The 14,984-nt window shown below is 39.9% G+C and overlaps 1 protein-coding gene across 1 annotated transcript; it reads left to right on the forward strand.

The window, feature by feature from the left end:
• The first annotated feature begins 3,937 nt into the window (after positions 1 to 3,937).
• On the forward strand, positions 3,938 to 6,809 carry LOC140780078 (cysteine proteinase 1-like). Its single transcript, XM_073125403.1, has 4 exons — positions 3,938 to 4,456; positions 4,564 to 4,683; positions 5,684 to 5,930; positions 6,308 to 6,809. Exons 1-4 carry the CDS (start codon positions 3,953 to 3,955, stop codon positions 6,583 to 6,585), a joined length of 1,149 nt encoding a protein of 382 aa, XP_072981504.1. The 5' UTR covers positions 3,938 to 3,952; the 3' UTR covers positions 6,586 to 6,809.
• Positions 6,810 to 14,984: the final 8,175 nt, after the last annotated feature.

Here is a 14,984-nt window from a genome sequence, read left to right on the forward strand (position 1 = left end):
GACTAAGGTTTTGGTGGAGTGGTGCGAACGCACTATGGACGAGGTAACTTGGATACCTGAATCCGACTTCATGGACTGCTATCCAGATGTGACACCTTGAGGACAAGGTGAATGGAAGCATGGTGGAGTGACACGACTCGGTCGGATTGGATCCACTCGCGGCATTGACTTCATTAGGATGAGCCTATTTGTCTAGTTTGTGGTACAATTAGAGCGGGATCAAGTTGTATTAGAAGAAATAAATTTGCTTGAGAAACTAATGTCTTTTATCGGGTATTCAAACGCCCGGGACTCGCATACAAACGCGCCTGTATGAATGCCTGCACACATTCGGAAAGACAGAAAATAGAATTTGCACATTCGAATGTGATCCATCACGTTCGAATGCACCACTGCCAAAACGCTTGATTTTTAAGGTTTTATTTTTATTGTTTGGGTCAGAAGGGTAGCCTTAAGTACTGTATATAGTGCATCATAATTGAGTCATGTTATGAATGAATCTTCTTTCTCTTTATCTCCCTTCCTCTCTCTTCCTCCTCATGCTCTAACTTCACATTGACCTCTAGCCAACATTGGTTAAATCCTTCCCATCGTCTATCACTGCCCTACTTCTTCTAGGAGTGATCCCCTTCTTCCCCCTTGTCCGATCTCTTCTCTAATCCCTGATTCGTAACAAAAACCAAACCAACAAGTGGATGACACTATAGGCAACAACAATAATATTAAATAGATAGATGGAAGGTGACCCACTAGTGAATCAAAAGGCAAAAATGGTTTGCTCCAATGGCGCTCTAGATACGACAAGAAGAAAAAGGGGGAAGTAGTGGTTGTGGCCAAGGCAATGAGAAGAAGAAAATGGTGGGTGCGTGGGTGGGTGGGTGTGTTGGTTAGGGGGATTTGATGTTTATTGTTTGGAATGTTACAATGGCTGCCTTGGGTAAAAAATTGCTAGAACACCAAATGACATTCAACTATCATAAAGACTTTCCTTCGAGGTAGTTTATCGGCGAGCCAAACCCAATTTTTTTCCTACATACCGAGCATCGCTCTTACTAACAACCTTCAACATGCTCAGGTTCAGATAAAAATTTTAATGATAAAAGACACTAAGGGAGAGAGAGAGAGGGAGTCCTCAAGGAGCCACACCTAATTTCTTTCCTACATACCAAGCACCCGTGTCTGTAGAGCAAACTTTGATTCAGAGGGATATTCTCAAGGAGCTTACTAACAACCTTCGACATACTCAGGCTCGGATGAAAAACATTTATGATGGGAGAGAGAGAGAGAGTTGAGTGATTGGGTATATTTGAAGCTGTGACAATATCACCAAACTTCAGTTTCCATACACCAACAACTAAAGCTAACTGCACAATTTTATGAGCCATTTCAGGTTATACAACGAATTCAAAATTACATTTTAGTGTTTCATGTGAATTTATTAAAATAGAAGTTGGGAAAATAAATAGTTTATCAACCATAATTACCTAAGATATAAGAATCACAAAAATGGTGTAAGGTGCTTGTCCATTGACAAGGATTATCACCGATAAAGGCCACATGGGAAGATCTTGAATACATAAAAAGAAGCAATTTCATGATTGTACCCTAGAGGGCTACGGTGATCCCAAGAGGGAAGGAATTAGTCCCTTGAATTAGTCAATACCTGAGTACTCATTTTTTAGGAAGTTTGGATAAAACTCCAATCTAGTTAGAGTTTGAAAGGGAGTGGTTTAAGAGCATCTCTAAGGGTCAAGAGCTGTGTAGCAGCATCAGGCTCTATATTTATTATATATATATATATTAATTAGTTCATCATTATTGTCTTTCGTTTCTTCAACAATTAAAGATTGAGTAGAATTTTCAATAATTGAAGGTTGAGTAAAATTAACTAATGGCTATGGAGATGACTTACTATACTATTAAATACTTATTATTTCTGATATATATATATATATATAATTTAAGTAATTAGATTATTTAATTAATAATACATACAAAATTTAAATTATTAAATTAGTTGATTAAGTTTGTATAAGCCAGAATTAGATTGAAAAGTCTAATAGTAATTTAGGGCCCATTTGAAGTCTGATTGGAACTCCATCGGACTCTTAATTTAGTATTATGGAGCCTGAATAGAGTTGCTCTAAGAAGTGGGATTTATGGGTAGTAGTTCCTATTACTAAAGGATGTAATGTTGAGATTTTTCACGTTAAATTGGGGAGTTCTATCAATGAAAAGGAAATATTTTGGACTTCCCAATTAGTTTACTTTATCAAGAGCCTGATTCTGTGTAATAACTAAATTTCCATTCATTTTACCCTCTATTCTCCCTGTCCTATTTAACAATTGACCATCGGTAAGTTAGACAGTTTTCCGAGCTCATTCATCCAGCCGGTCCGCAACATATAAGTTAAATTAATCATTTTTTACTAAATTATAGAGTATGAAATAAAAAAAGAAGAAGAGATGAATGCTCCAATAAACTTTAGTGCCCACACCCTTGGCCCTACTTTCTTTTAATAACTTAACCTAATGTTTTACAAAAGTAATTCTTCTGTGAATCATGACTTTTGGGAGTCTAACACGTAATTAGTCGTAGATATTCTTAACAAAGAGCAATGATTTCGATATAAACAAAATTATTTACTGAAACTTTCAATCAATTGATAAATCAAAAGGTATAACAGATAATTAGAGAGACAGATAGGGTGAACACAATATCAGGAGAGTTGAATGTGACATCTCCATACATATATAATTAATTAATAATACTGTTATATTTTATTTATACTAATGTAATTGATAAATTATGTTTTAAAATATAAACTTTGTTTATGTAATATGTTTAGATTTTATGTATGTGCATATGCACAAATTATCACAAGTTATGATAAGTTATGAAATATTTAAAGGGAAAGATTAATTTTAAAGTTAAAATATTTAAAACAATTTTAGAACCAGTATTGAAGTGCTCAAACAGTGTTATAATAATTAAAATAGTAAAAAAAATACCTAAGAGTATAAGAATAGCAACTCTGCATTCAATTGTTTGCTAAGTCATTTGAACGGATTCCCTAAGAGCAAAAACGCACTATAGATATTCAAACCGCCTTTGCGGCGTCCAAACTGTCTTAACTAATATATTAGTAAATAATAATAAAGAGGGTTTTACTTATAATATAATTAAAATATGGGGTGCTATTTATATTTTGTTACCTTAAATACAAGGAGAGTTTTCCTAGTCTTGATTTGATTTGTTTCAATATTTACAAATTAAGCCACTAAATATAAGGATCTAATTACAGATATTACAATACAACATGTAAATTAAAAATAGATGAAATAGTGGGGGGCTAAATAAAAATCTTCCTAAGTAGAATAGTTTATTATTTATTACTTTTTATAAAAAGTGGGCCACTTAGGAGAGAGAAATTAAAAAAAGTAAATTATCTTTACAAACTAAAAGGGTGAGGTACTTCAGGTTAATAAGATTATATTAACAGAAATTTCTGGTTAAAATTTTAGCAGATTGTATAGTTTTAACGGTTAGATTAGGAGAGGGAAATTAGTGGTTAGTATTTGTCTTGTAGCAATTAATTAATGATCATTTGAAATTTATAATTCCCGTTTGCGTAAGCACGACCGTCACACGGAACTTATACCAATTAATAGGATTTCCAGCCAAATCCATCCAATGAAGTTTTGTTGCCAAAACGTACAGCAATGTATCAGATAACGAGATCAAAGCGGGCGAGATACACGTGGCATCCATCAGCAAGCTCAGGGCAGAGGACCAACCAAGCCAAAGCGCAGATGATCCCTATCGCGTGGCGTTGGAGTACAAGTCTGGGAAAGATATCTCCGTGAAAGGGGGACACGCGTCGTACATCTTATGGCTTAAAATTCACCAACGGACCTCGCCTAGTTGTAGATAAATTGACCAAAGGGGAAGATGGGAGCAAGCCCAGGAAATAGAATGGATCCCCGTCGTCCGCTCGTCTTCTTCTTCGTCGTCTTCTTCCTAGTCTCCGCCTCTGTGGTGTCATCTACGCCGTCCGATGTGGACGATCCGCTCATCCAACAGGTCGTCGGAGGGGAAGACGACCTGATACTCAACGCGGAAGAGCACTTCGCAAGCTTCATCGAGCGGTACGGGAAATCGTACGCGGACTTGGACGAGCACGCGTACCGCCTCTCGGTGTTCAAGGCTAACCTGCGCCGGGCGCGCCGCCACCAGAAGCTGGACCCCACCGCAGTCCACGGCATCACCAAGTTCTCCGATCTCACCCCTGCCGAATTCCGCCGCACCTACCTGGGCCTCCGAAAAGGCTCCGCCGGTAAGATCCACCGCGCCCTTGAGTCGTCGGCGCACGAGTCGCCGATACTACCGACGAATGATCTCCCAACGGACTTCGATTGGAGGGACCACGGGGCCGTCACCGGAGTCAAGGATCAGGTCCTTATAAACGATCACTTTTTCCGTTGTAGTTATCTTTCCATAATTCTTGCATCTTTTGTTTTGCGAGAGGAAATAGTTTGATTTCGGATCTGTGATTTGGTTAGGGTTCTTGTGGATCCTGCTGGTCTTTCAGCACCTCGGCTGCTCTGGAAGGGGCGAATTTTTTAGCCACTGGAAAGTTAGAATCCCTGAGCGAGCAACAGCTTGTTGATTGTGATCACGAGGTTTGACTCTAATAATATCAAATGGATAATTACTTGATTTTATTAGTCAACCGCTCTCTTGTATTTTGTCTTTTTTGTTCTTAAACATAGTATTCTTTCTTAAGAAGCGATAGTTTTGATCTAAGGGATTTTTTACGGATTTTAGGATCTTGTGAAGTTTAGTGAGCAACAGTCTTTTTAACTGAGTATGAAATTTGGGAAGTATCTCTATGTAATTATCAACGTCTTTTAGCAAGATCTCTGAAGCTGGTTCCTGCTAGAAGAATTTTCCCTTTTCCATCAAGAAGGTTAGATTCAAAGGCCTCTGATAGCTTTCCAGTTCTGAACTTGCTCCACCTTATAATTGTTCTTTAGTAATGACTGTAGGATATATTTTCATGGATTTAATTGATAAATATTTGATCTGTGACTGTTAGGTAAGCCAACCCGTTATATTTTAACTAAAGCATAAGATTCAGTATGGTAGAGTGGTTATAAAGATCAGGAGAAGATATTTTTCTTTTGTTGACCGACTTTCAGTTATTCTGATTGTTGATTTTATCTCTTATAATTTAGTTCCGTTTCACATTAAAAAAAATTCTATTTTAAATAGTTCGGTTCTGTTTCACATAAAGATTCCTATTTTATATAGTATGCTTCATATAAGAAATTCTATTTATTGGTGGTGTTCCTATTAGTTCTTGTTGTTTCAGATCTGCTCAGTGCAAGAGTACTTCTCCAAAATGAGTCTTCTAAAGAATTTTCTTGAGTTATAACTTACTATTTTCCACTATTACGTTTGTAGACAACTAATAAATCTGTAAGCCACAAATATTGGATAATAATTGTCTGCTTGTTGTACTTGTTTTTGTTTATCTTCACTCTTTTGCGTCTTCCTGAGACACATTGATGTTAAGAATTTATGTTCAGCCCTTTCAGTGTCTTCACCAATACAGCTGTCATGGTAGCATTTTGGAAGTAGTATAGTTCTGAAATGTGGTATCATACAATTATGTTGCAGTGTGATCCATCAGAACCAGATGCATGCGACCAGGGATGCAATGGTGGATTAATGACTACAGCCTTTCAATATTTGCTAAAATCCGGTGGCCTTGAACGAGAGAAAGACTACCCTTATACTGGGACGGACCGTGGTAGCTGCAAATTTGACAAATCTAAAATTGCTGCTTCAGTGAAAAACTTCAGTGTTGTCTCCACTGATGAAGACCAAATTGCTGCAAACCTTGTGAAGCACGGCCCTCTTGCAAGTATGTAATTTCATCTCAATCTCATTTGAACCAGCTATATTATTTATATTTTGACAAAGTGAGGGACCAAGATCTGAGATAAAGTTCTTCTGCATGTAGTTAGTATTTGGATTCGGCACCTTTATCAGTATGTCACTAGCCTATGCCATATTTATGTTGAGTTACCTTGAGACTGATTCTTTAAGGCACCACTACTCAGAAGAACGAAGTAAATACCAACAAAATGATGACAAAAAGTTAAAGTAACGGTAAATTGAATATGATTTGCCTGGTCGTGGAACATAATTACATGGACATACATATTATGAAATAGTTGTATTATTGCTTCATATTCTACTCATGGTTTCTGATGTATTTTTAAATGACTTCATATGCAGTTGGCATAAATGCGGTCTTCATGCAGACATATATTGGTGGTGTCTCATGCCCGTATATATGCGGAAGGCATTTAGATCATGGTGTTCTTCTAGTGGGTTATGGTTCAGCTGGCTATTCTCCTATCCGTTTGAAGGAAAAGCCTTACTGGATCATAAAAAACTCTTGGGGTGAAAGATGGGGAGAAAATGGGTACTACAAGATCTGCAGGGGCCGCAATGTCTGTGGTGTTGACTCCATGGTGTCCACAGTGACTGCAATTCAGACCTCCAAAGCATAGCATCTGAAAAATGTTTTACCTTAATATGCACATATTTGATCCTACCATAGTTATGCTCAAATACTTTAAGCTTTATGTGATTTAAATATGCTTGTACGCTATTTAATATCTTCTCATAAGGTTATTGTATATCTAGGGTGATTAGCCTTTGCTGCTTCAACACTACTTTTTAGTTGTGAAGAATTGTTATATTGAATGGGATGATCGTTGCAGCTCTTTATCTAGATCTATCAGACTTGACGGAACAGCTTTAGTCACGATTTCTTTACATATTTAAAATGTTTAAAATCAAGCATGTGGAATAATATATGCTTTCATATCCTGCACGAGCTAATTGGCGTTCATTCTTGTACTGAATTTCATGAGCAGTGTATCTAATACTAATGCTAATCCATCAAGTAGAACTTAGAACATCACAATTTTCCAGAGAATTACTTACTAGTTGATAATATCAGAAACCTAAGCTCTAATACCTTGACACAACAGTTGATATAGAGTCACAATTGAGTCCAGTTCGAGTTTGCTTGAGTATCCTTAGTGTCCGCATAGTTATAGGGAAACAATAAACAAATATTTATGTGATAACCTGAAAAATATGAATCTAAAGCGGTTAGATCAGTCATCTCAAAGGAGAGACCGAAGTTAGATAGATATGATCAATTAAGACTAAACTTGATCAAACAGCTCAGCCTGTCCGTGCCCAGCTTGGACCCAGTTTAGGTCTGACTCGACCACCATTTTACATTTTTTTAAGCACACCTTTAAATTTTTTAAATTTATTATTATTATTTTTTAAATGGAGGAACATAAATATTTTTTTTAAAAAATAAGCTAATAGTAAAAAAATTCTAAAAATAGCTAAAATATGGGTTGGGCCAAATGATTGGTGGGTCAAGCCGGCCCAGCCCGACTGGCTCACAGGCCGATGGGTGGTAATAGGCTAGACTATTCTAGCCCGGCCCGAACCGGGCCCGGATCGAACCTGGCCCGGCCCGGCCCGGCCCGAGTGATTGGTGGGTCAAGCCATGAACAAATACTTAAGCTCGATTGGCCTAAAAAGCTCGGCCCGAACTTGACCTAGCCTGCCCGATCATCATGTCTAAGTAAGACTGCTTGATTTAGGTGCATAGTAAGACTGATTCAATTTGTGTTAATTTTTATTTATATTTTGGAAAAATAAAATAGTTTCTAGCAAGTGCGTTCAAATGCAAATGGATGGAGTTCTAATGCGGTCATTCAAACGTCTAATTTTAGTGCATTCTAATTTTAGTTCACACATACAGAGAATGAATTTTAGTGCATTTTGGTCGTTTGAACGCGTTCGAATGAATGAGTAAATTGAGTTGTAATAGGATTTGTTTAGAAGTTTTGGATGTTTGGCTAGCCTCTATATATGTGGAAAAACAACCTCTTTAAATTATTGATTATTGAATATTGAAATTGGTTTTTATCTAGGCTTGAGCCATCTTCTCCCCCCCCCTCTTTCCTCCCCCTCAGTATCCATTCCAAGTTCTTGTCTACAGCCGAGGTTAATCCTCTATCGCTTCTCCCTTCTCCCTCTAGCGACCAGCCATACTTGGAAGCTCCCTTTTGCCCCCTGATCTAGTCCAAGCACTAATCCATCCATCATACCATAATCATCTTCTATAACCTTAACCACGTATTCCATGTCTATCCTACTATCTCATAACCTTTGGTCATTATTTTATACGTAAATTTTGATTTACTCACTCGATCGTTGGGATTCCAATTGCGTTAAATTCTTAGCTCATAGAAGAACAATATATCAAATCATTCCAACGATTAGATCAATCCTAGTTACCTGCTTAAGTTCCATGCTGATATCTATCCAGATTATTAATTCGAATGGAAACTCATCTTCACCAAAGGTGACCGTAACATGTTACCTATCAACTAGAGTTAGTAGGTGGTGACTAAGGTCATGGGTTCGACTATAACCCAAAATAATTATTGTAGAGAAAATTATTTAGTGATTTGGTAGCTTGGTGTTAGGTTACAGAATGATTTCTTTAAGATTTGGATTTATTGTAGGAAGTAGTCCGTACAACCGAGGGAAAATATTCACCAAATATTTTCTTGTAGTCAGAAAATTAAGAAACCAAGTGGAGTCAATCCATAACTCCCCGATCTACATTTTTTGTATTTACTCCCTTCACAGATTCGAAATGTAACTAGAACAAAATTATGATATAGTGTGGATGATTATGGTACTGACGGGTGGAATGGATGTTAGGGTTATGGATGATAATGGAAATAAATGTAGATGGGTGATGTCGTTTAAAGGATAAAGACGAAGGGGAAGAAGTACTTGAGATCCCAAAGAAGAGGGAGGACTCGACAGACGAGGGAGATTAAAAGTTAGGAGAGATTTTGCTAATGGTAGAGGGTAGGTTGGTGAAGAGAGAGGAGGGAAATTAGGGTAGAGAGAAGATAGAGAGGCAAGAAACCAACATTCCAATAGCATAATAATTTTGGATGTCACCCGCACCTTTATAGAGTGATATGATTCGGACTTCACCGACGTTGTCTCAAGCATAGAGTCACTTTAGAAGTGTCTTTGTTTCATGTTTTAGTATTTAATTTCCATGAAAATAAGTTTTTCGTAAGTTGCGTTCGAACGCAAGTAGAGTGAGTTCGAACACGGTTTTGAACAGGGTTGTGAATTGGGTGAAGAGTGTGCATTGTGCGTTCGAACACACTGTGAATGCCTACATCGCGTTCGCAAATCTAGAGAAGTGGGAAACATGCGTATTCGAACGCCTACAGCGTGTTCGAACGCCTGCATCGCGTTCGCAAATCCAGAGAGGAGCGAACTCGGTGCGTTCAAATGCGATCGGGTGCGTTCAAACGCAATCGGTGAAATTGTATTGTTTAGGGTTAATTTTGAGTTGTTGGTTAGCCTCTAAAAGGATGTGGATGGCAACCAAATCGATAATTGATTATTGAGAATTGAGTTTTGCCTTGCCTCCTTCGTATTCGCTCCCGTTCTCTCAATCTCCGGCGACGCCGCTTCTAACCTCCCTCAACCGACCAATCACCCTAGTCCCTTAGGGGTGGCCCTCTTCTCTCCCTTCTTCCAATCTATCCAACATTTGCCCTAACCCTTCCATCAAGCACAACCCTTCCTCCACCACTCTTCACCGGTGCCACCCCATTAACGCCGGTCCTCCACCAACCACCATCACCTAGGATCATGTGCCTCCATCCACGAATTCAAAACAGACTACTCTGACCTTTGTCCATTAATCGGATGATATCTCGAGATCTCCACATCCGATTCACCTGAACCTAGATTTGTTAGAAAGCTCTTTTCTGGGTCTACAACATATCAAAATTTCATATTGATCCGACGGCGGCATATTGCGGGATCTTATTTCAAAATTTCATGCCAGATCTAGTTCAGATGAGAAAATTGGAAGAGATCAAACCTTAGCCTAAGAGGAGATCATATCATAGATGCTAGCCAATAAGCCAAAATAATAATTATTAACCCTAATTCTAGTGGACTCCCGTCGGTCGCGTTCGAATGCACAAAAGACGTTCTCTATCGATGCGAACGCGATGTAGGCGTTCGAACATGCTTTTTGCGTTCACTATTTTTGCAAATCTAATATAGTGGTTGCAAAGGCATTCGAATGCATCCTACAGAAAATTTATTTTAATAAAAATAAATAACTAATGTAATAAGAAAAGATTCTAACTAAGTGTATCAGCCCACCACACTTTCCCCACCTTGTCCTTAAGGTGTAAAGTCAGGGAAAAGCTCTAAGATGTCTATCTCTAACTCCCATGTCGCCTCATCAGATGGCTTGCCAAGCCACTCGATTAGAATCTCCATCTCTAATCTAGTATCATGATGTCGTCGGCACCTAGCAAGTACATGAACTGGCTCTATGATCTCTATCTCTTCTAATGGCTCCAGTAGAACTGCTCCAACGACATCATGATCACCAATCCGCTCCCTTACCGATGAAACATGGGAGACATGATGCACTCTTGACCCCTCCAGCAGCTTCAAACGATATGCAACTAGACCAATGCGCTCTAACACCTGAAATGGACAGAAGTAGCAATATGCTAACTTTTGGTTTCGCATCGAACGCAAGGTCACTTGTCGATATGGTTGTACCCTCACAAACACCCAACTGCCAATGTTGAACTCTTGCTCCCAATGGCTACGATCATAAACTTGCTTCATGCAGTTTTGAGCAAGTTTAAGATGGGCACTCAACCTCCTCAATGTGGCGTTTCTATCCATCAATGCTAAGTCCACTTTCGTCCGATTTGCAGATGCCACCGAATCATAAGCGTGTAATGTCAGAGCTGTGTGCCCATTTACCACCTCGAACGGAGTCATGCCAATGCTACTATGGTAGGCAGTGTTGTAAGACCATTCTGCACACGGTAAGAACTCCAACCATCATCTCAACATTTCTCCAACAAAGCACCTCAAGTACTACTCAATACTTTGAATTACCACCTCGGTTTGGTAGTCCGTTTGTGGATGGTAGGCCGAATTGAAGTTCAATCGAGTCCTTTGTAATATGAAAAACTCCACCCAAAAGTCGCTCATAAATACACGATTACGATCTAAGACAATCGTGTGTGGCATGTAACTGAGTAACATCTCTAACAAAAATTTCAGCCATTGACTTGGCTGAAAATGGATATGACAATGCAAAAAATTACACATATTTGCTCAACCTATCAACCACCATAAAAATAATTGAATAATCATGTACCAATAGAAGACCCTCCATGAAATCTATAGAAATGTCTTCCCAAACATGGTTTGGTATCGGTAGAGACTGTAGTAATCCGGTCGGTTTCAATGTGTTTGCCCTAGCCCTTTGACAGACTTTGCAAGCACGGACAAAACTCCTCACATCTCGCCTCAATCCTGGACACGTGCAACTCTGAGATATCCTCCTATAAGTCCTCAAGGCATCCTATGCTAACACCCGACGCATCACATTCCACAATGAACTCTTTGATGAGGTCCGGTAGCACTAAAACGGGTGCCGTTGTCATTGCTGTTTTTAATTTTTCAAACGCTAAAGTGGCTTCATCCATCTATCTAAAAGAGTCCTTCTTCAACAAAGAAGTGAGAGGAGTAGCGATCTTGCCATATCCGGCGATGAAGCGTCGATAATATCTGATCAGCCCCAAAAATCCTCTCAATCCGGTGGTAGTAGTAGGAATAAGCCAAGCGGTCATACATGCAACCTTTTGTAGATCCGCCGCTACACCATGTGATGAAATGATGTAGCCTAAATACTCCACTTTTTGTACTCCCCATAGGCACTTGGACTTCTCGATCTTCAATTGGTTTTGTTTTAACAAATTCAGCACGTCCTCCAAATGCTGCCAATGCTCCAATTCAGTCCTGCAATACACCAAAATATCGTCAAAAAATACCAAGACATACCTTTACAATAGTGGCCGAAATATACCATTCATGAGGCCTTGAAAGGTAGCTGGAGCATTGGTGAGACCAAAAGGTATAAGTCGGAACTTGTAATGCCTGTCCGGAGTCCGAAATGCAGTTTTATGCACATCCGTCGAGTGAACTCTAATTTGATGATACCCGGCCCTCAAGTCAAGCTTACTAAATATAGTCGCCCTGCAAGCTTGTCCAGCAACTCCTCGATAACTGGAATGGGATACCGATCCTTGATGGTAATAGCGTTTAGTGCTCGATAGTCAACACAAAAATGTCATGTCCTGTCCTTTTTTCGCACCAAAAGCACGGGGGATGAATATGAGCTATGACTTGGTTGTATAAGGCCTTGCTCTAACATCTCGGCTACCATCTTTGAGATAACTTCTTTTTTCACATGTGGATACTGATATGGCCTCACATTCACCAGTGTAGCCCCAGGTACAATCTCTATGCGATGGTCCACTTCTCTCCTTGGTGGCAACTCCTGTGGCTCCTCAAATAGTCTAGAAAAGTTATCTAATAAATTAGACAATTCAATGATAGTACTTGAACTCGTTTGAGGCTCATCTCCTACTGGTCCTAGCTAAAGAAGATAGGTCAAATCATACGCACTAAGCAATCCCACCATAGGCTGCATCGCAGGAATCGGCAAAGACCAAACACCATCAAGCCACACATCTTTGTTTTCTTATTTATATTTCATCCACATGCTCCGGAAATCAAATGTGACGAGTCCCAAACTTTGTAACCACTAAGCACCAAGGACAATGTCCGCTTCTCAAAGCGCCAACGGATACAAGTCCACAATGATGTCATGTCCTTGCACCCGTATACCAACTCGGCGACACAAGCTCTCCGTCCTAATCTTCGTGCCGTCTCCAATAGCAACATCAAACCTCGTAGTCGGTTCGGCATCCAAACCCAATCTCCTCACTAACCTCTCATTTAGAAAGTTGTGTGTACTCCCCGAATCGATGAGGATCTGCACACAATGCTTTCTAATGAGTCCGTCTACTCGTAACGTTCTCGGCGCGAAAGTACCTGAATATGCATGCATCGATATTTTAGCTTGGATATCTTCCTCCAAGCCCTCCTCAATAGTCTCCTCATGGGTCTCCTCTGGACACTCTCCATCATCATCAACCTTATTATCCTCCTCAGGACCATCGATAAGCATCACACTCCCAATCGGTTTAGAACACCGATGACCGGGGCTGAAACACTCGTCACATCGAAAGAAGAGGTCCTTCGCTCTTCGCTCCTCCACCTAGGCAGGTGTGAGAGTTCGAACGGGGGGGTCTTGTGCCTTTTCTAACATCCGAAGAAGGTCTCAAAGGTGGTTGTGGTTTAGTGCTCGCAGCTGCTGTTTTTGAAATGACAAAATTTTTAGCCGGCGTTCTAGGTGCAAACTGCCCATCTTGGTTGCCCTAATTATTTTCGCTGCCATCCTTAAAGCCCTATACTTTTATTCCATCCTCATGGCCTTCTCAAAAGTCTCCTCAAGAGTAGTATGACATAGAGCACGAACATCCGCTTGTATTTCCTCTCGCAGCCCTGAAATAAATGTACTCATCAATATACATTCGGGCCACGGTGGCTCAGAACGACTACTAACTCTTTTAAACTCAGCTTGAAACTCTAATACAGTAGTCCTCTGAACCATCTTGCTTAATGTGGCAACAAAATCTTCATATGCTGATGTCCCATATCTGCGTATAATCCTCCTACAAAAATCAGCTCATCCAGTAAATCCACCACCATGAATCACCGATCTATACCAATGCAATGCCATTTTATGGAGGTGAAAGCTTGCCATCTAGACTTTTGCATCTTCTGCTGTACCTTGACAATCAAAATATTGTTCAACTTGAAACATCCAATCCGTTGGATCACCGCCTTGCAATTTTGGAAAGTCTAAGCGTGTAGTTCTCCCCCAAATAGCGTTGTCGGGTTCACGAAAGATCCTTGGTTCAGGTCTAAACCTTGGTGCATGTTGATCACCTTCTGTAAATCCCCGAGCATGTCCATCACCATCTCCATAGGGATCAACCTCATCCTCGTAGTGCCAATCCTCCTCATCGACGAAGCACACCGGTGCCGCACGCCTCTCGCGTTCCACCATCGGCGGTCTTGGGTTTTGTAACGGAGGTGGAGGATGATGTGAAGGCATAGGTACGATGGGATTATTGACTCTCATATGACACACCTGGACCTGTGGGTTATCGGTTCGATGAGGTCCCACCGCTGGTCCTTCTTGAAACTCCGTTCGTCGTTGAGGAGATAACGAACCCAATCGATTCACGATATATTCCTTGAATTCATTATGATCCTTTTATATGTTGTCAACTCTATGCAACAATGTTTGGAACATGTCCCTAGGTTCATCCATATTCGAACCCATGAAAGTTGGTTGACTCAGTCCAGTCGTGGTCGCTCCAAAAGAATTAGGCTCACGGTTAGGATCGTCGTGCATTGAGTCCTCCCTTGCCAGTGTGCTCTCCATAGGTCTCCTTGTTGATGTCATCTTCCTTATTTCAACCATTAATAGAGCTTTGAGGTTAACCTGCTCTGATACTAGTTGATGGGGTCTGATACTAATTTGATAGGCTCTGATACCAAATTGATAGGCTCTGATACCGGATTGATAGGATTTGGAACCAAAGATAGGCTACGCTAAGATTCCTTCAAGATCTGAATGTATTACATGAATCAGTCCACGCAACTATGGAAAATATTCATCAGATATTCTCTAGTAGTTAGAAAATTACGAAACCAATTGGGTTGGATCCGCAACTTCCTGATCTACGATTTTCATATTTATGCGCTTCATAGATTTGAAATGTAGCGGAGACAAAAACACGGAATAACGTGGGTGATGGTGGTGCTGACAAATGGAGTGGATGTTATGGTTATGGATGGGTATGGAGATGAGGGT

This window comes from Typha angustifolia, chromosome 3, assembly GCF_048772165.1.
Source record: "Typha angustifolia cultivar Huaian chromosome 3, ASM4877216v1, whole genome shotgun sequence".
NCBI classification, from domain to species: Eukaryota; Viridiplantae; Streptophyta; class Magnoliopsida; order Poales; family Typhaceae; genus Typha; species Typha angustifolia.

Excerpts from the sequence above, each read along its gene's own strand:
- LOC140780078 (XM_073125403.1), top strand. The coding sequence starts at position 3,953 with ATGGGAGCAAGCCCAGGAAATAGAATGGATCCCCGTCGTCCGCTCGTC. Across the intron at positions 4,457-4,563 it reads TCACCGGAGTCAAGGATCAG|GGTTCTTGTGGATCCTGCTG; the intron begins GTCCTTATAAAC and ends TGATTTGGTTAG. Across the intron at positions 5,931-6,307 it reads GAAGCACGGCCCTCTTGCAA|TTGGCATAAATGCGGTCTTC; the intron begins GTATGTAATTTC and ends CTTCATATGCAG.